Here is a 24,628-nt window from a genome sequence, read left to right as displayed (position 1 = left end):
ATTCCAGAACCCTGTGACAGTTGGAGGCGGTTTAGAATGTTGGGAAGCTAAGACAGAGAGTTGGCAGTTGGAGCTGGCAGTTGGCACCTGACTGGTGAAGAGTGAGCAGCAGAAACCTGAAGGAGGAAGGAGTGAGGCAGCAGGGGTGGAAACTTGTGCCTGGAGTGGGGTCCATAAACCCACCCTTGATACTAGTCCCTACTGACTGAGCCCAGCCTGAAGCCTGTGTGGGAAGAAGCAAGAAAAACCATCTTAAGGACCTGGACAGCAGGAACAGGCCTTAGAATCCAAGAACAGCAAGATCCTGACCTGGATACTGGTTTCCCTGGAGTCCGACGTCGAGAAGCCTGAGACCCGTAGCCCGAGGTGGAGAAGCGGCGCTGACTGGAAAAGCAGACGTCGTACCCGGAGCCGCCAGAGGTCGAGAGAGGGCGCCGACGGAGGTCGTAGAGAGTACCAGAGGTCGAGGAGGAAGTCACCCGAGGTCGAGTGAGCGGCGTCGACGGGGGAGTGAAGTCCGCCCTCCGGAGTCGCCGGAGACCGAGGTGAAGCGTGCTGGAGGTCGGGAGTGGAGATCGCACTCCGGAGTCGCCGGAACCTGAGGAGAGGAGCACCGGAGGTCGGGAGTGAGGTCGCACTCCGGAGTCGCCGGAACCCGAGGAGAGGAGCACCGGAGGTCGGGAGTGAGGATCGCACTCCGGAGCCGCCGGAAGTCGACATCGAGCCAAGGCCGGCCGACGTCATCGAAACTGAGGTCGCCATCGGACCGGAGCCGCCCGAAGTCGACATCGAGCCAAGACTGCCCGACGCCATCGAATCGGAGGTCGAGATCGAGCCGAGGCCGCCGACATCGATCCGGAACCGCCTGCCGGCGTCGTCAAGAACTGACATTGTGCCGAGGCCGCCGACATCGAACCGGAACCGCCTCAGGGCGTCGACACGACTCCAGCGGCGTCGGAGCTTCAGAAAAAGGGCAGTAAGTGGAATAGAGGGCGCCTAAGGCCCTGTGGAATCCTAAGAGACTACTCTAGGGGTTAGAGAGGCGCTGGAACCAGCTTGACTGTGCCAGGGGTGAGCTGAGACTAATTCAGAGGGGTTGTGTAGAGTGAGAGAGCCAGGTCTCTAGTATTCCCCCCTTGATCTACCTCAGTTTAGGCCTCAGCCTTGTCCAAGCCAGGGAGTAGACACCCTCAAGCCTTCCACATCCCCACAAGCTGTGCCTGGGCCAAATCAGCCCATAGTAATCTCAAATGTGATCTGATTCTATAAGTGTCACTGTCAGCTTTTAATTATTTATTGAGGGCACTGTATTTATTGTATTTAACCTATTTATTGCTTCACTGTATTTATTGTTCCACAGTATTTATTGATGCACAATATTTATTGGTTTGCAGTATTTATTGCCTCAGAATATTTAATTGCCTGTATGTATTGCACTTATATTTAGGCCTTTATTATTTATGATCACCCCTATTTATTGAATCATTAAGACAGTATTTATTTGACCTGCACTATTTAAAAAAGCCTTGTATATTGTGATTGTGTTATTTATTTATCTAATCAGCAACTAAGAGAAAAAGAGGATAAAGGGAAATATTTTCATAATTTTTACGGTGTAGAGTCGTTTTTGGAACGGATGCACGCATGGTTATTGTATGGGTATGTCGTATGCTTAGCACGGTGCCTGATTCCTGACCACTCGAGCCAAGCTACCACTGTATGCCCTGGAAAGACTCCGTTACCACCAACCCTTTCCGGTGTGGGAGTGGAGTATTTCCAACATTAATTGGTGTTCAGCGGTGGGATAGAGCTGTGCCTACGTATACTCAACAATAACTGTGGGTAGTCCATAGGCCTACACCGGGAGTTTTCTCAAAGCGGCCTTCCTAATTGTGGGTTTTTGTTTTTTCCAAATTTACTCTGGTGGTGGGAGGAGGTATTATATAAGGTACCCCCCTGCATTGTTACTGCAAATAACTGTCCTCTGACCTGAGTGGGCAAGATGGAGTTTGTACTGGAGAATTTAGAAACGTACACTGTGGCCCAACTCAGGGAGTTTTGCCAGCGGGAGGGGGTGTATTGTCCCCCAGGAGCAAAGAAGGGTGCACTCCAAACCAGCTTAAGGGCTTGGGAGGAGGCACGCCGAGAAAGCAAGGCTGAGGAGGAGGACAGGGATAGAGAGCCCGACAGTGAGGGAGCTGGTTTGTACCAACCTGAGGTGGGGAACCTGTCAGCGGGGCCCAGGACACTTTCCAGGAAGGGCAGCAGTGCCTCTAGCGGTGGCTTGTCTGAAGTGGAGTTAACAGACCGGAAGGAGAAAAGACAGCTCACATGGGACTTAGCAAGGCTGGAGAAGGAGAAGGAGGAACAGAGGATGGCTCATGAGATAAGGCTGAAAGAGATAGATCTTCAGATCCTGAGAATCGGGGCACACCCTGTACCTAACGGTGGCAGCGAAGAACGAGAGTACACCAGGGAACCCAAACCCTACCTGCCAAAGGACATAGTAGCTAGCTATGGGGTGGGTGACGATATCGCCAAGTGGCTAGCGGCCTATGAGGTCTCGTTAAGGGCCCATGGGGTTCCAGAGAAGTACTGGGGAGGGGGATTGTACAAGTACATGCCTCCAGCTGGTAGGGATGCATTATTGGCCCTCGAGGAGGATGAGCAGACCCACTACCCCACCATGAAGCTGGCGCTCATAAGAAAGTTTGGACTAACACCCGAAAAGTACAGACAGAAGTTCAGGGGTAGTCACAAACTGGGCACACAGAATTGGGTGGACTTCCTGGACTATGCAAAGAAGGCACTAGAGGGTTGGATTCAGGGCAGTGAAGTGAGGAACTACGAGGGGTTGTTTGACCTAGTACTGAAGGAACACCTGCTTGAGAAATGTTTCCCTGAACTGCGTCAACACCTGGTGGATAGCAAGCTGACCAGTCCCCGGAAGCTTGCTGAGGAGGCGGACATTTGGGCTAGTACCCGGGTGTCCACAAGGGGGACTGGAGGGGATACTCAAAAGGCCGGACAGGGCGCCCCTCAGAAGAAAGAGGGAGGGGAAAAGAAAAAGGAGTTCTCCAAAGGCCCCCAAAATAACTTCCAAGGGAAGGGAACAGGATTCACCCCTAGGGCTAACCCACCCAGAAACCCTAATCCTGGCCAGAGTCAGCAGCCAAGGGTTGTCCATTGCTACGAGTGCGGTGGCGTTGGACACTATAAAGGAGATCCGAAGTGCTTGAAACGACCACCCCCTCCCATTGGAGGAAAGACCCCGGAGTAGCTAGTGTAGTGCTCGGGGAGGAGATGCCCTTAACTAAGGGAAGGGAGTGGGCGGGTGTCACTTTAGTGTCCCTGGGAGAACGGGAGATGGTTCCTAAGATCCAGGTGCCCGCAAATACCGTAAAGTATGGGCAGTGGGTCACCATCAACGGCCAAAGACGGCAGGCTCTGAGAGACACAGGAGCCAGTATGACTATGGTACGTAGTCAACTGGTGTCTCCAGAGCAGGTAATTCCCGATGTACTCCACCCAGCCGCGATGGCTGACGGCAGAACAGGCCACTATCCAGTGGCCGAGGTTCCCTTTGAATGGAGGGAGGTTGCAGGTTCACTTCGAGTTGCCGTAAGCCCTGCCGTGCCAGTCGATTGTCTACTGGGGAATGACATGGAGCACAACGCTTGGAAGGAGGTGGAATACCGGACTCATACTGAGATGCTGGGTACACCTGACTGGGCCTGTGTCAGCACAAGGTCCGCGACTACCCGGAGAGGGAGTTCGTTTCGGCTGGAGCCTGGACCAAAGGCCCAGCCAGCTGCCAGTCAAGGGAAGAACCGAGGACAGGAGGAGCCTGCCTCGGCGTCCGCACCCCGTAGGACGGATAGGCCACCGGAGGTGGTGGACCAGGAGTCTGCGGTGGGGGACGTTACCAAACTGGAGGACCTACCCATCCCGGCCGAGTGGCACGTGGAGGGAGGCCCGTCCAGGGAGGAATTCTGCCAGGGCCAGAGGGAGTGCCCTACCCTTGAGGGGCTGAGGCGACAGGCCAAAGCCCAGGCAGCAGGGAACGTTGAAGGGAACTACAGTGTTTACTGGGAGGATGGCCTCCTCTACAGTGAACCCAAGGCACCCCTACACGGATCGTCACGAGCCTTGGTAGTCCCTCAACATTATCGAGCCTTCCTTCTGGAGTTGGCTCACGAGATACCATTGGCAGGACACCTGGGGCAAGACAAGACCTTCGCCCGTCTTGTCCCACACTTTTATTGGCCTCAGATGGAAGTGTCGTCCGATACCTACTGCCGGACATGTGTGTCTTGCCAAGCCAGTGGGAAAACAGGGGTGAAGCTGAAAGCTCCCCTGGAACCACTTCCTGTCGTTAGCACCCCCTTTGAAAGGGTGGGCATCGACATTGTGGGTCCGTTAGATCCGCCAACGTCAGCTGGTCACAGGTTTATCCTGGTCCTGGTGGATCATGCCACACGGTACCCAGAGGCAATACCTCTGAGGACCATAACAGCACCTGTTGTGGCTAGGGCCCTGATGGGAATCTTTACCCGAGTGGGTTTTCCCAAGGAAGTTGTGTCCGACAGGGGGACCAACTTCATGTCAGCGTACATGCGGGCCATGTGGAAGGAGTGTGGAGTGACCTACCGGTTCACAACTCCTTACCACCCCCAGACCAATGGTCTGGTGGAGAGGTTTAACAAAACCTTGAAGGGCATGATCAGAAGTCTGCCTGAAAGCCTGCGGAGGAAATGGGACGCCCTCCTACCCTGTTTACTCTTTTCCTACAGGGAAGTGCCACAGAAGGGAGTGGGCTTCAGCCCCTTCGAGCTTCTGTATGGGCACCCTGTACGTGGACCTCTCAACCTGGTGAGAGACGGATGGGAAAGAACTCCCAGAAAGCTTCCCCAGGACGTGGTGAGCTACATGCTGGCCTTCCGGAGCCAAATGGCTAAGTTGTGGAAGCAAGCTTCTGACAACTTGGAAGCCAGCCAAGCAGTGATGAAGGCGTGGTATGACCACAATGCTCATCCGGTGGAGTTGGAGCCTGGCCAGAAGGTGTGGGTGATCGAACCGGGAGAGCTTAGCGCCCTCCAGGATCGCTGGTCAGGACCCTTTGAGGTGTTGGAGAAGAAGGGTAAGGCTACCTACTTGGTGGACCTGAAGACCCCTCGTCAGCCCCTACGGGTGCTGCACGCCAACCGCCTCAAACCCCACCACGAGAGGCCCGAAGTCATCTTGATGATGGTGACTGACGGAGGAGAGGACGTGGAAAGCGAGCCTCTCCCTGATTTGTTTGCGTCTCAAGAGAAGGATGGGTCGGTGGAGGGAGTGATTCTCTCCCCATCTCTAACTCCTGAACAGCAGGAGGACTGTCGCCAGGTCCTGGGACAGTACTCTTCGTTGTTCTCCCTTGTCCCGGGTAGGACTCACCTGTGCGTCCATGATGTCGACACAGGAGACAGCCCACCTGTGAAGTCCAAGATCTACCGGATGTCAGACAAGGTGAAGGCCAGCATTCATAGTGAAGTCACTAAGATGCTGGAGCTAGGAGTGATCGAACCTTCTAGCAGCCCCTGGTCCAGTCCGGTGGTACTAGTACCAAAAGCTGCACCACCGGGTGCCCAACCGGAACTGAGGTTCTGTGTGGACTACCGGGGACTGAATTCAGTGACCAAAACTGATGCTCATCCGATCCCTAGGGCGGATGAATTGATTGACCGGCTGGGAGCTGCCCAATATCTAAGTACCTTTGACCTTACTTCTGGGTACTGGCAGATCTCTTTGACTGATGGAGCAAGGGAAAGGTCAGCCTTCTCCACGCCCAATGGCCACTACCAGTTCTGTGTGATGCCCTTTGGGCTCAAGAACGCACCTGCCACGTTTCAGCGCCTGGTAAACCAGATCCTCACCGGAATGGAGAGTTTCTCTGCTGCTTATCTGGATGACATAGCCGTCTTCAGTAACAGCTGGGAGGATCACTTGCGTCACCTGCAAGCTGTTCTCCAGGCCCTGAGACAAGCTGGATTGACGATCAAGGCCAGCAAGTGCCAGATCGGGCAGGGGTCGGTGGTGTACCTTGGACACTTGGTGGGTAGGGGAGCGGTGCAACCCCTCCAGGTGAAGATCGAGGCCATCATGGCCTGGGAACCCCCCAAGACACAGACTGAGGTCCGAGCTTTTCTGGGCCTCACGGGATACTACCGCCGCTTCGTGAAGGGGTACGGTACCATCGTAGCCCCCCTCACGGAGCTCACGTCCAAGAAACAACCTCGACGGGTAGTCTGGACGGAGGCTTGTCAGCAGGCCTTTGTGAGATTGAAGAAAGCCATGTGCGAGGCCCCGGTCTTAAGGGCCCCAGACTTTTCCAAGGAGTTCATTGTCCAGACGGATGCATCAGAACATGGCATTGGGGCAGTGTTATCGCAACTCAATGAAGAGGGTCTTGATCAACCCGTGGTCTTCCTATCCCGGAGACTACTTCCCAGGGAACAGAAGTGGAGTGCAATAGAGCGTGAAGCCTTTGCAGTGGTATGGGCTCTGAAGAAGTTGCGGCCATACCTGTTTGGCTCGCACTTCCTGGTTCAGACCGACCACAGACCCCTTCGTTGGCTGATGCAGATGAAGGGGGAGAATCCCAAGTTGTTGAGGTGGTCTATCTCCCTACAGGGAATGGACTTTCAGGTGGAACATCGGCCTGGAGTGGACCACGCCAATGCAGACAGTCTCTCAAGGTATTTCCGCCTTAGTGATGAGAACTCCCAAGGGGTTGGGTAGCTCTCCCCACTTTCAGCTGGGGGGGACGCGTGTTAGACCTGTCAGCCCTTTGGGTGGTCCCTCCTCATCATTATTTATTTTGTCCCACTTTTGCCTCAAACCCTGTTTGAATTTTTCCTTTTTGGGAACCACCAGACTTTTTAGTGTTGCTGCAGATTCAGGGAGCCATTTTATCTACCCCTGAAACTTCTGTCTGAGGGCCTGGAGCACAAAATGGTGGCCACCTGTGACATCACCAGCACCCACTGGAACCTACTAGCACCTTCCAGAACATTCCAGAACCCTGTGACAGTTGGAGGCGGTTTAGAATGTTGGGAAGCTAAGACAGAGAGTTGGCAGTTGGAGCTGGCAGTTGGCACCTGACTGGTGAAGAGTGAGCAGCAGAAACCTGAAGGAGGAAGGAGTGAGGCAGCAGGGGTGGAAACTTGTGCCTGGAGTGGGGTCCATAAACCCACCCTTGATACTAGTCCCTACTGACTGAGCCCAGCCTGAAGCCTGTGTGGGAAGAAGCAAGAAAAACCATCTTAAGGACCTGGACAGCAGGAACAGGCCTTAGAATCCAAGAACAGCAAGATCCTGACCTGGATACTGGTTTCCCTGGAGTCCGACGTCGAGAAGCCTGAGACCCGGAGCCCGAGGTGGAGAAGCGGCGCTGACTGGAAAAGCAGACGTCGTACCTGGAGCCGCCAGAGGTCGAGAGAGGGCGCCGACGGAGGTCGTAGAGAGTACCAGAGGTCGAGGAGGAAGTCACCCGAGGTCGAGTGAGCGGCGTCGACGGGGGAGTGAAGTCCGCCCTCCGGAGTCGCCGGAGACCGAGGTGAAGCGTGCCGGAGGTCGGGAGTGGAGATCGCACTCCGGAGTCGCCGGAACCTGAGGAGAGGAGCACCGGAGGTCGGGAGTGAGGTCGCACTCCGGAGTCGCCGGAACCCGAGGAGAGGAGCACCGGAGGTCGGGAGTGAGGATCGCACTCCGGAGCCGCCGGAAGTCGACATCGAGCCAAGGCCGGCCGACGTCATCGAAACTGAGGTTGCCATCGGACCGGAGCCGCCCGAAGTCGACATCGAGCCAAGACTGCCCGACGCCATCGAATCGGAGGTCGAGATCGAGCCGAGGCCGCCGACATCGATCCGGAACCGCCTGCCGGCGTCGTCAAGAACTGACATTGTGCCGAGGCCGCCGACATCGAACCGGAACCGCCTCAGGGCGTCGACACGACTCCAGCGGCGTCGGAGCTTCAGAAAAAGGGCAGTAAGTGGAATAGAGGGCGCCTAAGGCCCTGTGGAATCCTAAGAGACTACTCTAGGGGTTAGAGAGGCGCTGGAACCAGCTTGACTGTGCCAGGGGTGAGCTGAGACTAATTCAGAGGGGTTGTGTAGAGTGAGAGAGCCAGGTCTCTAGTATTCCCCCCTTGATCTACCTCAGTTTAGGCCTCAGCCTTGTCCAAGCCAGGGAGTAGACACCCTCAAGCCTTCCACATCCCCACAAGCTGTGCCTGGGCCAAATCAGCCCATAGTAATCTCAAATGTGATCTGATTCTATAAGTGTCACTGTCAGCTTTTAATTATTTATTGAGGGCACTGTATTTATTGTATTTAACCTATTTATTGCTTCACTGTATTTATTGTTCCACAGTATTTATTGATGCACAATATTTATTGGTTTGCAGTATTTATTGCCTCAGATTATTTAATTGCCTGTATGTATTGCACTTATATTTAGGCCTTTATTATTTATGATCACCCCTATTTATTGAATCATTAAGACAGTATTTATTTGACCTGCACTATTTAAAAAAGCCTTGTATATTGTGATTGTGTTATTTATTTATCTAATCAGCAACTAAGAGAAAAAGAAGATAAAGGGAAATATTTTCATAATTTTTACGGTGTAGAGTCGTTTTTGGAACAGATGCACGCATGGTTATTGTATGGGTATGTCGTATGCTTAGCACGGTGCCTGATTCCTGACCACTCGAGCCAAGCTACCACTGTATGTCCTGGAAAGACTCCGTTACCACCAACCCTTTCCGGTGTGGGAGTGGAGTATTTCCAACAGAGAGGCTGCGGGGAAACAGGAAAGTTTTTCCATATACGATGGGAGTGCCCTAAGATTCAAACGTTCTGGAGACAGGTTGCCCAATAGATGGCAACCGTGGTGGGAGAGCAGGTACCGCTAGACGCGAGGTGGCATATCCTGGGGGTGCCAGGTGAGGTAGTTTGGCCCACATGGGCCACGACTTGGCTGGCCACTGCGAGAGCGGTGGCAAAGCGCAATATTTCTCGAGCGCCGGGTGCCAGGTTAACCCCGACGGTACACGCCTGGAAGAATGATTTGGACTGCTGCCAGCAAGCTGTACGCACAGTGTATCAGAGTATCAGGGGATGCCCACGCAAATGGTAAAGGGGGGGCCTGGATGGCTTATAGAACTGATCCACATACATCATAATGTATATATTACAGTGCCCTGTGCCAGGTGATTTTCGGTTAGGGCCCATTTATTTTGCAGGAGGGGTGGACACTGGGAGGCTTTAAAGTGCTATGTCTTCAAGACATTTCTATATGTCGATCTAAATGTCATGTATGCCGCGATGATTCTGATGCAAGGTTTATGTTTATTTTTATAATACAAGAATTAAAAAAATAAAAGTAAAGGAAAAATGTTAACCAAACAATTGTGCTAGAATTTAAATAAACATCAACCTTGCTGCACTTTTTTCCACTTGTTGTGATACTGGGTAAGTCTAAGTGAAATCAAGCATATTAACGCCCCAAACTGGTGCGTTAATCACAACAGAACGGCAAATGTTCAGTCACTAGAGCCCAGAGATAGGTCCTGAGCAGCTATGAGGCATACTGAAGCCTCAGTGACCATTTAGAACCTACAGAGGGACATTGTATCTCCTCTAGTCTGAGGGGCTGCTTACACCCTATGAAATACAAGTTGGATACCACAAGGACGTTTTTAAATGACCTTCACTAACGAGCACATTGACTTTGCATTACAGTCCTGGTGACCGAATATACAGGTAAAACAAAGTCATTTTAAGAGGGGCCCTGGAACTGTATCATGTTGGTAATCAATAATTTGTTGGCATTATTGAATACTACTTTTGGTTGGTATTTGAAATTTAAAAAAAACATTAGCAAAGGAAAATAGTCCACAGTTACTGGGGTTCAAACTGTATTTGCTGAAAAAGCAGGAGAGACGTGGAGCTTTGTGGAAACGTTATTGGGATCATTACTTCTTGAATCTTCCAATTTTCATGTCCACAGAAATATTGTTTGTAGAGGCATTAGAATAAAAGATCAGTGCTGATGCTCTAAATCGGCCAGTTTATGCTGGGTCTGATCACTTACAGTTCATAGTGCAAGATGTTCAAATTTCCTTACCAGGCCTTCTTTTGACAGACTTCACTTGAAATAAATATTTGAAAGCCAGCTACAAACCAAAAACAAATCACAAAAGTTTGGTGTAAGACATACTGACCACGCACTTAATTTGAGGCCATTTTTCCAATGAGTCTTCTGAGTCTTCACTGTAGGTGAGCATTCTCCTCATTAGCATCGGTGAAGCTAAATGTGTTCCTAAAACAGTTTTTAAGCACACACCTTTTGTGCTGCAGCTCCTGCCTCCAAGTTACCTTAGATTCTCATAAGCAAATGCTCCCACATTTAGGCACCTCTGTACTCCCTTGGTTCACAGTGTGCAGGGCTGCAAGAGGGACATTGAGGAACCTCAGTCCACAAATGTTAAAAGTGAAACAGGTGCAGTGGCACCAAGATCCAGGGCTTAGAGGAGCACTCCAATTAATACTGTATTGTACTATCTAACAGAAAACAAGGGGCTAATTTCCTTTCAATAGTGCCCATCTACCCGTGCTACATTTCAGCGTGCCTTCTAGCTGCAGGGTAATCTGATTGACTTTGCATGAGAATATATTGTGGGGAGTGGAGCACTTGGAGAAGCAGGCAGATACCAAAATGTCCTCTGGGATGAAGAGGGAGAACCAGGGGAATGAAGAGGAGGTCACACAGATGAGGAGGAATGAATGGAGGAGGAGGACCAGGTCCACCAGCAGGATTAAGAACACAAGTAACTGGATGTCTAGGAGAATGAAGAGAAATCACTAGCAAGAGGACCATGAGAAAGACCTGGAGGATCACACACCCAAAGACCAAGTCGACCAGGATGACTGGGACCACCAGGACATGAGGATCAGTGAGCCCAAGACAAAGAGGAGGCTCAGTAAAACCAGAAGGAGAAGTAGAAAGAGGAAGACCAGAAGGACAAGAACCAGAAGGCCAAAAAGGAGGAGAAGGATGGGCAAGTAGAAAAGGAGGACTATCTGGAGGACGAGGACCACCAGAAGAAGAAGACCATGTCCACAAGGAAAACCTAGACCACAACCAATACCGCACACAGGATGAGGAGAAGGAAGATGACCATGAGGATGACTAGTAGGGGGTCAAGTGGGGACAGGAGTTGGCCTACCTGCTAGGGCGGTCGACCTAGAATCTGGGGAACCGGGTTCGAGTTTCAGCAATTACGCTGAACATCCTGTGATTCTGGGCAAATCACTTAATCTCCCCGTGCCTAAAAAAAGGAATGTGTCCTCATGTTAAGCAACTGGTGCTATGTAAAGCGCTCTGATACCCGATGCCGGGTCAAGTTCACGCTATATAAAACTCCATTAAAAAAAAGACACCCATGAAGTTTTGGAACTCCAGGGCCACCAGAAGGATTTGGAACACTAGAACCAACAAGGGACCAATACCATGCCCAAGAACTAGGAAAACCGAGAGGATCAAGACCAGGAGGACAAGGAAAAGGACTTCCAAGAAGTAGGAGAAAAAAGAGTAAATCTAGGAGGAGGAAGACCAGAAAGAGGAGGAGGAACAAGAAGAGAAATAGGAGGTCAGGAGGTCCAGAACAACAGTCACCACCATGTCCATCATGAGAGCCAACACCAGCACCGCTAGGAGGAATAGCACCAGAAGTACCAGGATGAGAATGACCAGGACTAGCTGGACCACAAGCCTAAGGACAAGGAAGATCATGAGGACCAGCAGGACTGGGATCAAAAGGAAGAACAACTAGGACTGGCACAGCAAGAAGCACCATGGTGAAGATAATATTTACCAACAGTAGGAGGGTCTCAGGAGGATGAGGGCCACTTATGAACAATGAACAATACCCAGAAGACTATGACCAAGAATATGTAGATGAAGACCAGGAGGATTAGTTTGAGGAAAACTACGAGGTGGCAGAGGGGAAAGAAGAGTAAGAGGATGTTCAGGAGGAAGAGATCTAGAAAAAAGAAGAGCATGAAAATCGACACAAACATTAAGGTAACTATGAAAAGGAAGACTTGGTAAACCAGGAGCATGAAGATGAAAGCCTGCAGGTGGGAGACCAGGAAGAGGAGAATGACCAGGATGAGTAGAAGGACAAGGGCAACCAAGAAGACCAGGAGCACTAGGATTACCAGGTTCACCAAGAGAATTGATGGACCATGACCAGGAGGATCAGGACACAACCATCAAGAGATTCATGAGAAGAAGCATCAGGTGGACTAGGTACAGGAGTAGGAAAGGCAGAATGAGGATTTGAAAAAAGGAAAGAGAGAGCAACAACACTAATTAGTGCCATCAAGATCAAGACCAGCATGAGGACCAGGAACAGGAAGACCAAGACCAGGGAGGAAGGGACTAAGATGGCAAAGTGGATCTAGACAACAGTGCCATAAGAAGCAGGAGCAGCAGACAACCACAAGAACTAGAACCACCAAGAGAACTAGGACAACCGAGACAAGGGCCATCAGCAACAGTGGCTAAGAATACAAGGCCTACAATGACAAGTAGTGATTCTAAGCTACGTGTTAGGGCATGCCCCAGTTAAATGCCTCATATGTTCGGTTATGGTTGCTTGATAGACCACAATCCAACATCTAATGCCAACAGAGAACACTACTATGTGAAGCACAGCGAGTCAAGAAAACAGACAAACCAATGCAGAAGTAATTAAACCTATGAATGATCATCTGTCAAAATCTACTTGTGGTAATGTCTATTTAGAATTAGAACACAAGAGAGCTCATTCACACACAAAATCACTCTGGCATTCATACAAAATTTACACTTTAAAAAAGTTTGTAACTCACCACTGACCATCACCATTTCCTCAAATTGCCCTTTGGCCTCATCCTAATTTTCTTATCTCCTTACAGACCCTTGAGTTATGCATGCAGGCAGCTGTTACTAAGAGTTGCAGAGCCCTGAATGGAACTGTGCCAACTATTCTTGCAGCCCTGCATCACCTGGTAAGTATATCCATGAGGATATACAAAAGTATCTCAGTGGGAAACAACAGTCATTTCCTATGTAACATATTGTAACAAATAAAAGCCCCAGATTGTTTCAATTTATAGCAAGAGTGTTTTTAAAGGAGAACATTTGCGAAAAAATATTGAATTATAATCCATAAAAAGCCTTGTTAAGTGCAATCTCAGCAACTGAAAATAGAGCATGTGCCATTTGCATTTTTCAATGTAACCAGGGCAGGAGTCATGCCTCTCAAAAGTAATCAGAGCAGGTTGCCTTCAAACCGCTACTTGGTAGTGTGGGATCCTCACTTATTCACCACCAGGTATTCCCTACTGTGACCTAGATCCCCACACGTAGACCCAGGATCACCAAATGGTAGCAAATGTCCAAAACGAAACATGAAAATCTGCTCAGGCGTACAACCCAGATGTGAGCTTCCATATTATATTGGTTTGGGTCATCCGGTAGTCAGAGATGGTGGAACTTCTCATGGCCTTGTACTTTTCCTTCCCACCATAACATTTTTAAACATTTTTCCCAATACATGACAAATTTCAGTGTGATTCATGCCAGACCAACACACAGAGTCTCATCAAACATGAACCAATTTGCATCAAGGATGCAAAGAAAGAAGATTATGCCCAAAACTCTGTCAGAACTGTCAGCGTAGAGAGGTACTAAGCAGGAACCACTCATAAATCCACCTCTCTGCAACTCTTTCTCTTGTAATAGGTAACAGCGAAGGATTGCCCTGACAAGGGTACGGACACACGGTAGTACACCAAAGATGGCGACCTGAAAAAAAAATGTTTTACCTAATAACAATGGTTCACAACAGAGACATAATCACTAACAAAGCTTATCTCGGAGAATCAATTTTCTAGATTTTACTATATAACATTTACTGGACTCTCTGTGACATTCCCAACAACAGGAAACCCAATGCTTATAAGGTGAACACAAAGAGGCTTAATAACATCACATGTCATAAATCAATAAGTATAATAATAAATAGTATATATCATATACATCTGATTAATGCCATCAATTAAAGGAAATTCAGTACTTACCCAACAGAAAAAGGTCCCAATGTAGGCACCAACAGAAACACTCGCTACCACCTCTGCCGACCAGAAACCTGGGATGCAAAAGGAGCAAAAAGTGCACACAAGATGCCCGCTCTGAAAAGTATGCAACCCACCTTGCCTGCCAGATACCTCGGGATGGAAAGGGGGCACTCATGTACCGTCCCCAAAGATTAAAAAAGTTGAACTGCAACAACAGCGTCCGCCTTGATTTCCTTGAATAGCTGACACCGACACTAGTGCCAGCTGTGTTAAATAGCATTTCGTACGACTACCTGCTGCAATCTCGTGAAGCTTCAGAGTCTCCAAACCATTAAAAAAACCATAGGAAACTAAGGTGCCCATCTTAGAGGGGTAACTGAGGATTTGCAATTCCACCAATATTGGACTCCCAGTTAATGCTGTTTTCCACGCAATTTATTTTGCTGTAGCGCGTTATGGATCATGGCCCCACAAGGCCTGACAAATTCTTATGCCGTCATTCGCCCACTGAAAGTTATTTGCTCTCTGGATGTACGGGATTGGCTTTCAGATAGCCTAGCTTCCAGTATTTTTTAATATTGCTTTGTTATTGACAGATCTGCACACCCTCAAGTGGAATTTCCAATGAAAGGGAAGAACCACTCAAGGTGTCCACAGCCATTATCCTGTCACTGGGTGAGTTGGTCCAAAATGCATGTATGTATACATTTGTGATACTGCATGTATATTATGGTCTTTACTAGGGATCAGGTCCTCAGAAACATTAATTTCTGTCCACTGCCCTGCACATAACTTGATCTTCTTAAAATCTGCTATTGCTTCAGTTTTTATCTCCCTTCCCAGTGCACTGGTTGGCTTTTTACTGGAACATGGAGTCCAGTTTACTATATACAGGTATAGTAATCACATGAGTACTATGTGCTCCTAAGAACATCATTAAATGTTGTAGACCATTGATATCGTACCTCCTGGATATGAGTTGAAGAATTTCCATAGATCTGGCCTTGATGACCTGCTCCCCTGCTTTGAGTTCCTCCTTGCATGATTTTATGTTGTGTTATTTTTCATTTATGTCTATTTATTCTCTTCACTTTACTCTTGCAGCCCATTCTCACTCTAGTGAGGTCCTTAAATATTTTGAAAGTAGCTTGATCCAGATGGGTGCAGAGTCCCGTGCCGTAACAATACAGCTGCTCTGCAAGCTTCTTGCTGAAACTGGTAAGACTGTCAGTGGGTAGGTGGCAGTGTGTGATTTAGGTAGACATGGAGAATAGTTAAAGGACTAAAATGTTTGTCATGGAATCTGGAGCCCTAAATTATAGTCCCAACTTACTCCCTTACTTAACCAACATGGTGCAGCGCTGAGCAAATCAGTTCAATTGCATATTCCTCAGCTATATTAACTGTGAATAGTTTCTGGTAGAGCACTGTAATTTAAGATCAAGCCTCCCTTCCATCACCTTCAATAACATGAATTGTGTTGAAAAATTAAAGTAGTGGTCAAACAATGCCACCTCTGTCTTTTCGGTTAATTGTTCCCATTGTGAGCCATTATTGGGACAGGGACACTGTGAACAGAGATCCTGACATAGACACTGGACAGGAATAAAAAGGGACAATGAAATGTGGAGCAGGAAGATACAAACACACTCAGTGGGACATGATGACACAGACATGTACAGTGGAACAGGAAGGCATTGATAGGTCCATAGGACTAACAGTTTTGAAAAAGTGGAGTCATGCCGTTCCTCTAATAACAGTCACAGAGTCTACAGAGGGTTGGTTCCAAATAAGCCCACGTTGGGTCTATAGTTGAAAATCCATTTGTTGGATCGTAATGCCCTCACACACCCTCTCAGGTGTCATACTTCATCATATGAGCTGCTCCTCGTTGGGTTGGCGGTGCAATACCCAACGGGCTCCCTAAAAAGGGGCACTTTATCAGAGATCTTTTATCCAACTGCTGTATAGGACTAACAGTCACAGACTCGCAAACCAAAAGTAAAAGACAGGACCCTCAGGGTGGTCAGCACAGTTGATAGCGGAAACTTCAACTACTTATCTATTAATCTTGATCTTACTAGACAAAGACAATATCTATGTGTTATGAACGTTTGGTGTATGGCTTTATTTCATAGATTCAGAAGGTGCCTCTTATCTGGATGCTGTTGGTCACGTGCTTGAGGATGACAATCGCAAGGTACCATCAAGCTATTATATGTGAAGCAATCTGTGTTAAAGCAGTTTCATAACTAACAACTCAATCTAATTAAAGTTTGGCACTTTTTGGATAGTGCAGTTTTCTCTACTTACATGAACTCATAGCAGTGGTATGCATACCACAGTCTGTTGATTTTCTCCAAGGCAAATCTTCCTGGAGGTGTTGGGTCATGTAACCTCCATTCATGTGTGTCTGTTCAGTGCATCCTCTGTTCCATTGTTTCCCTGTCCAAGTGGATATATCCTAGTTTTACTGTCCTAGGCGCTGTTCCCTAATTGTTGAATAAATGTGTGTTAAGAAACAATTCTTGTGTGCTGTCTCCGTGTTTGGTCTGTATTTCACATTGAGTTGGTCTTTAATACCCTTCACTGAAGAGGAGAGTGTTGATGATCAAATCAGGGGGTTTGAAGTTTAGAATAATAATATTTGCTCAAACTTTTAACAACCGGGGAGTAAGATATTTTGTTGATGAGTCAAAGGTCTCTTCCAAGAATGATATTTGGGCTATGACTCAGCAAAATCTTACCAAACATGGATCAATAGTGCAGGATAATATTCAGTGTGCACATCTGAAAAGTCTAATTGTGATATAAAAGATGTATTGCCTGTAGAGATTGGAATATATGTAACTTTCTTGACGCCATATACGTCCACAATGTGCCCATTGTCAGTGACATTGAGAAAGCAGGTATCTTCAATAACAGCATCACCATGGTCAGCATGTAAGCAAGCACAGGACATAGGCATGAAGGAAAATAGAAAAGGTAATATTATTTTGATAATCAACAAAAACCTGTATTTCCATAACTGGGTCTCTAATGTATTATCTTTGGGGGGTTTATTGGGTTTGTCATTTTTAACCTCATGATATAAACCCAGTTGACTTTAGATACTTGGCAGACTAAACCACAAACATGAGAAGCAGGACTCTGCTAGGAACGTTAGAATCACAGAAATCAAACATGGATGTATTCTTTGGAGGTTGAAGCCACTGGGGCCAGTTTGTGCAAATATGCAGCATACAGAACCATATTAGGGACGTGAATTTTAACCCTGCTACGGTGGCACAGGAGACTGTGACTATTTACGGTCTTGAGCCAAAATTAATTCTTGAAAGTGATATGGACCAACCAAACAACAAGTTGTGGGACAATGGACTCTAAGTACTTTTAACCCATTTGTTAACTGATGGCAGTGTGGGGGTGGTGTAGCTTTGCTATATCCTGCAGGTGGAGTTAGACAGCAGCCATCATTCTTCCCACAGACTACTCTAGGTTGTTTTCCTTCCCACAGTAGTGGAATCCACAGACTATTTTTCAGTCTCATTTTTTGTAATCAATACCAGGTCCTGAGAGGTTATTTGTTGATTGTAACCTACCTGGACATATTTTGCAATGTTTTGCAATCTTTTACCAAGTCCCAGGAACCTATAGAAGGTGTAATTTACCTGGAATGTTTGAATATTCCCTCAATCGCACTTCGGTCAGATACTCTGTAAAAACAGTTTAATTAAATTGACTCCAGTTTCATTCTCAAAGTGTCTTAATAACCCTTTCCCAATATTTTTTAAAAGGCTGCATCAAGGTACTAGCTTTCCACACATAACAAAATGTATATTTCTATCCTCTGTGAACAAAAGGAAAGGAGAGATTGTATGGTTTCCTCACACTCCCTTGCTGCTCCCTCACCAGAATGTGGGAATTGATCCTATTTATACGCCAAAAGGGTTTCTCACTAAACATGCTTACCATTTTTTCTTTATTATAGGTTATTCTTGCTACTTTAAGTTTAATATCCAGTTTAACATCCAAAGGTTATTATGATATGAACGGAAGAGCTGTGATTGAATATGCGCTCAAAAAGTACAACCTCCTCACCAAAGAGCAAGTAAGTGGCAGATATTTTTTTAAGTGAATGTGTTAGGGAACAGCAACCGGATCTTTTAGCCCCCTTTTGCCCCGATGTAGCTCCTATGTCATGTAATATTGATCTGCAGTGTTCTATATTTGCCCCTGGTGGTGGAATATAGACCTTGTGTCCCTCTATTTAGCCCATAGGCCTGCCTTGACATTCCATGTTCTCCATTTGAGCCTAATGTTCTCCCACTTCCACTCCAGTTTGTCTTTCTCCCTAGCTCTCTTTAAAGGTCTCCCTTGCTCCAGCTATCTGCTTACATTTGCACCTGAAATAAAAATGCTCAGACACCGTGGGAATGGCACTGGATCCACACACGTCTCAACAGCAGTGCTCACAGGCAGTGCAGAGGCCCACCACACAATGCAGCCTATGAGAGGCAACTGACCATTAGACTTTACCAGAGCTAACTGAGAAATATCTTGGGTGATTAGGCAGGGCACAAGGGCATTCCGCTACTGCACTGAAATGCTGTGCTTTTCACTGACAGTGCATTATCCTGTTCCATACCTATCTTTACCATTCAAATGCCTGACAGGGCAAACTACCAAATCCTGCACAAAGTAGCACAAATATATTTCAAATCAGTATTTCATATCAACACTGCCTCCCAAAAATGTAGTTCCTGATATTCTTTTGTCCTTATTGAGAGTAAAAAGTCCCATAATATAGCACATACTTCCCCATCAAGCGGTGGAGGCAGGGTGCATGAGCAGCCCAATCCATGTGGTAAGGATGAGAGACTACCTTAGGGTGCCAGAGGTGCAATGTCTCAGGTGTAGTGTCCCATGTATCAGACGCTTACATATTATAAGTGAGTCCACCAATATTTTTGCAGTATATGTACGCTCTACCCTTCCCTGCCAAATTACTGAATAATTTATACTCTACAGAGCAGAGCATGAGAGCATAACCTCATTTATACATTTTTATTTACATGTTTGAGGTGATTAGTTTTGCTTTCACATTTGAATTTAAGCCAAGAGATTCTCCTTGTGCTTACAACTTGGATTAGAAAGTTGTAATGTTTTGACTCTCACATTTCGTGTCCCTCCATGAGGAGAGAAAACATAGTGAAAATGATTGGAAAATACATGTTACTTTACTTCTCTTGCTTTCCACATTTTCACAGTGCTCTAGTCACATGGATCATGAATCTGATGTTGAGGAACAGGCCATCTGCATCCAAATCTCTCAGCTCCTCAATAAAATTGCACTACGCCATAGAAATACTGATGAGGTAAGTGAGAAGGATGTGAAACAAGGTGGGTCATTTAACTAGGAGTGTAGAAAATATAAATTGCAGAACTCCAAAGACTCCTGATTTCCCAGGTGATCTTAATTATCCTCCACCTCTCATACAAGCATGTTTTAGTAAAGCTCCCTCTGCTGCAGGGGAATGTATGTGGGAACCATGCAGGCATTTATCATGCCTGCCTTAACAACATGGTCTGAACCACGAATGCATGTTTAAAATGCATTCCTTAACTACACAAGTTGTTACGATGACTTGCCTTCGGATAAGCGCGTGACTTTGGAATAGTACAATTTACTATTCCAACTCCAGTGTGCGCAAAAGTAGGGAAAGTGTTGGATTTAAAGTCCAACATTAGGCCAACAACGCTTTCCTTAAGGCACTTGTTGTAATGACTTGCTTTTTAAAAGAATGCATTGTAAAAATGCATTTGTGGTTTGGACCACGTTTTTAAGCACAGCGTGGTTCGAGACGCGATGTAAAGGTTGTTTCCTCTGCTGCTGGGATGGAGGTCTGTTGTCCCATGCAGTCCTCATTCCCAGCGTGGCAGCATTCGGAGAAGATTGCTAATCAAATCCTACGTCATTCATTTTAATGAGGCAGGAGGTTTTACATCTTCTTCTAAATAGCCAGTTTGAAATGAGACTGAATGGTACGAGTCATATTGCGAAACATTGCTTCTCAATTTGCATCCAATATTTACTATCTGCCCCATGATACATCAGGCACCAATATTTCATATCGACAGGGTCTTGCATTTCCAGCAATGGCTTTGCATACTCTGGCACATTGATAAAGATAGTTCTATGAAGATAACAGCAGATAATGAGATCATTTTCAAAGTTCAGCTCACTTGCAGGATTTTTGGAGAGTAAATGTTGCACACATTTTCTGCAAATAATGTGTTTATTCTCCTTGGATGCAGAGCCACAGATTGCAGCAGTAAACGGGGTTGGTGCTACATGAGTGTAATACAAGGCATCTGCCTCGGACACCATCAGCAAGGAATGGTATACGGAAGGGGAAGAATCAAATGTAGCCCCATCTCCAGGAGAGGTGGACTTACAAAATGACACATGACCTAAGGTCCAAAACCCCTCCCACCGGGAATGACTGTTCATCTATGAAAATAAAGCCTTAATAAATGCTAATGATACAAATAACGCATTGGCTGGTCTTTCTTGCAGGAATTTTGGAAAGAGATTTTGAGCTGCATGCTGGAAGAGGACTATACTTCATCTGTGCCAGCTCTGTGCCAGATGCTACTTGTTGTGGACAAACGAGCAAGCATCAACTTTCAGGAATGTGGTGAGTCTTATGCAACCTACTCATTGATCGATCATTGAAGGTGGTTAATGCTTCCTCCTCTGCTTCCCAGATCACCTCTTACATAGTCATGATCTGGCATGAGGTGAAAAACCAGTCCATTAGCTCAGGAGTTTTGGTTAATTTATTATAGCATGTGGGTGTTCTTCTTTCAAATAACAGTTTTTTCTCTCTTTTTAGAGATATATGTATCTGTGCCAATGTTGCTGCTTTCTACATACTTTTTGCAGTTTGCCAACCATAAAGTTACTTTCCTGTTGGTTTCAGCTCTTCGTCTGGTTAATGCTCTCCACCCCTATCAACTCTCCCAGGTTTCCACACTCCGTGAGGCTACTCAGGCCTCTAATGCTCCTCTTCAAACCTTGGAGTATTTTTGCGTTTAATTTTGTTGACAGCAACAGGGATGTATTTTATTTCTCCATGGAGTTACTTTTAGTTATTATATTTTTCTCTGCAATGTTTCTGGTTCAACATTTTGGACTTCAGATCCAGACTAACATGCTAGTAATTGGCCCTCACTTGACTTATGGACCTAGTACACAAGGATCCCTGCTCAATGAGGGTAAGTGAAAATAATTATTTTGACTGACTCCAAGGTTAGGAGGAAGATTTGCATCTGGGGATGAGTACCTGTAATTGCTGACTGCATTTCCAGGGTTCCAATTAGCTCTCCTCACTCAGTTTTCCATTGGATGTGTTGCTAATGTGCAAGTGACCTGGGCAGATGGTATCATAGTCTATTTCTTTGTCACTCGTGTTAGGGGTGGTGAGCAGAAGAGAACAGGCAATATGTGCCCCTATATTGCCTGCCTCCCGGGTCATTAACATTATTAGAAAATGGATATACAAGCACATTTTCTGGAGTCCTATTTTCTTATGGGTATCCGCTGTCACAGAATGACATGGTCCATTCAGGATGTAAAGCACGTCCACGGCTCCTGCGGCATCCACTCTTATCCCACTGGAGACTTTTGCCCCGCAATGACAGCTGCAGGGGGATCTGTGTATGACAGCTTAGGTAGCTCCTCCTGCAGCTGTCATTCCTTGACAGCAACCGCTGGGGGTGGGAGGGGGAGCATTGTAACACAGGACAACGAGGCACCTTACAACTCTAGCAGCAACCTTAGTGGTAGGGGCCTTTGCCAGTATCTGCAGTGATCTCAAAGCATCCTCATGACCTCTAGAGCATGAAATGCCACCCATCACCCCACCCTCTTCTTTGCTGGTTCAACTATGTGTCATAAGTGTGTGTATCAGCCATATATCTTCCTTTAGCAAGTGTTACTCAGTATTATATGAACTGAGTATGATACAGCTTCTTTCTTTTGTATCTGAACAGCTAAAGGCCTTCCACTGCGCAGCCTGTTCATCAGACTACTAGTGAGTATCACATTCCACCCCTACCATATTCCACCAGATCCCTCTTCCCAAGTTCTTTGCTGGCATTTCTATACAACTTGCCCACAAAGATCTTGAATTCAACTCAACTTTTATCCTTATGAATTTGATGGTTTTTTTTCCAGTCAATTGGTTATCAGTAAAACATACTACTTACATTGTACAGAAATAGCCATATTGTGGATTGTATAGAAAACAAGGTAGTATTTACAGGTACTTTAAAGGCCAGAGAGTAAGACCTGATGAAATGATCACTTTCTGAATACTTTGTTGTGGATTTTCAGGTCATTTCTTCCTATCCCCACTGGGATGTCGAAAGGGGAACCTCGGTGTTAGACCTGACAGCCCTTTGGGTGGTCCCTCCTCATCATTATTTATTTTGTCCCACTTTTGCCTCAAACCCTGTTGGTATTTTTCCTTTTTGGGAACCACCAGATTTTTTAGTGTTGCTGCATATTCAGGGAGCCATTTTATCTACCCCTGGAACTTCTGTCTGAGGGCCTGGAGCACAACATGGTGGCCACCTGTGACATCACCAGCACCCACTGGAACCTACTAGAACCTTCTGCAACATTCTGGAGCCCTGTGACAGTTGGAGGCGGTTTAGAATGTTGGGAAGCTAAGACAGAGAGTTGGCAGTTGGAGCTGGCAGTTGGCACCTGACTGGTGAAGAGTGAGCAGCAGAAACCTGAAGGAGGAAGGAGTGAGGCAGCAGGGGTGGAAACTTGTGCCTGGAGTGGGGTCCATAAACCCACCCTTGATACTAGTCCCTACTGACTGAGCCCAGCCTGGAGCCCTGTGTGGGAAGAAGCAAGAAAAACCATCTTAAGGACCTGGACAGCAGGAACAGGCCTTAGAATCCAAGAACAGCAAGATCCTGACCTGGATACTGGTTTCCCTGGAGTCCGACGTCGAGAAGCCTGAGACCTGGAACCCGAGGTGGAGAAGCGGCGCTGACTGGAAAAGCAGACGTCGTACCCGGAGCCGCCAGAGGTCGAGAGAGGGCACCGACGGAGGTCGTGGAGAGTACCAGAGGTCGAGGAGGAAGTCACCCGAGGTCGAGTGAGCGGCGTCGACGGGGGAGTGAAGTCCGCCCTCCGGAGTCGACGGAGACCGAGGTGAAGCGTGCCGGAGGTCGGGAGTGGAGATCGCACTCCGGAGTCGCCGGAACCTGAGAGAATCGTGCCGGAGGTCGGGAGTGGAGGTCGCACTCCGGAGTCGCCGGAACCTGAGGAGAGGAGCACCGGAGGTCGGGAGTGGGGATCGCACTCCGGAGCCGCCGGAAATCGACATCGAGTCAAGGCCGGCCGACGTCATCGAACCTGAGGTCGCCATCGGACCGGAGCCGCCCGAAGTCGACATCGAGCCAAGACTGCCCGACGTCATCGAATCGGAGGTCGAGATCGAGCCGAGGCCGCCGACATCGATCCGGAACCGCCTGCCGGCGTCGTCAAGAACTGACATTGTGCCGGGGCCGCCGACATCGAACCGGAACCGCCTCACGGCGTCGACACGACTCCAGCGGCGTCGGAGCTTCAGAAAAAGGGCAGTAAGTGGAATAGAGGGCGCCTAAGGCCCTGTGGAATCCTAAGAGACTACTCTAGGGGTTAGAGAGGTGCTGGAACCAGCTTGACTGTGCCAGGGGTGAGCTGAGACTAATTCAGAGGGGTTGTGTAGACTGAGAGAGCCAGGTCTCTAGTATTCCCCCCTTGATCTACCTCAGTTTAGGCCTCAGCCTTGTCCAAGCCAGGGAGTAGACACCCTCAAGCCTTCCACATCCCCACAAGCTGTGCCTGGGCCAAATCAGCCCATAGTAATCTCAAATGTGATCTGATTCTATAAGTGTCACTGTCAGCTTTTAATTATTTATTGAGAGCACTGTATTTATTGTATTTAACCTATTTATTGCTTCACTGTATTTATTGTTCCACAGTATTTATTGTCGCACAATATTTATTGGTTTGCAGTATTTATTGCCTCAGAATATTTAATTGCCTGTATGTAATGCACTTATATTTAGGCCTTTATTATTTATGATCACCCCTATTTATTGAATCATTAAGACAGTATTTATTTGACCTGCACTATTTAAAAAGCCTTGTATATTGTGATTGTGTTATTTATTTATTTAATCAGCAACTAAGAGAAAAAGAAGATAAAGAAAGATATTTTCATAATTTTTTACGGTATAGAGTCGTTTTTGGAACGGATGCACGCATGGTTATTGTATGGGTATGACGTATGCTTAGCACGGTGCCTGATTCCTGACCACTCGAGCCAAGCTACCACAGTGTGTCCTGGAAAGACCCCGTTACCACCACCCTTTCCGGTGTGGGAGTGGGG

General features: G+C 47.3%; 1 protein-coding gene across 1 annotated transcript in view; it reads left to right on the top strand.

The window, feature by feature from the left end:
• Positions 1-24,628, top strand: part of LOC146861920 (maestro heat-like repeat-containing protein family member 2A) — a 141,258-nt gene that overhangs the window by 38,870 nt on the left and 77,760 nt on the right. The window contains exons 6-12 of the mRNA XM_085643210.1: positions 13,008-13,100; positions 14,768-14,846; positions 15,276-15,389; positions 16,310-16,371; positions 18,160-18,279; positions 19,439-19,546; positions 20,749-20,869. Of these exons, the coding sequence (XP_085499336.1) occupies positions 13,008-13,100; positions 14,768-14,846; positions 15,276-15,389; positions 16,310-16,371; positions 18,160-18,279; positions 19,439-19,546; positions 20,749-20,869 (697 nt within the window). The remainder of the gene's footprint in view (positions 1-13,007; positions 13,101-14,767; positions 14,847-15,275; positions 15,390-16,309; positions 16,372-18,159; positions 18,280-19,438; positions 19,547-20,748; positions 20,870-24,628) is intronic.

The sequence above is a fragment of the Triturus cristatus genome, chromosome 2_2, assembly GCF_964204655.1.
Source record: "Triturus cristatus chromosome 2_2, aTriCri1.1, whole genome shotgun sequence".
NCBI classification, from domain to species: Eukaryota; Metazoa; Chordata; class Amphibia; order Caudata; family Salamandridae; genus Triturus; species Triturus cristatus.
Note: the sequence above shows the minus strand (reverse complement) of the source record. Positions and strands in the feature narration are given on the sequence as shown.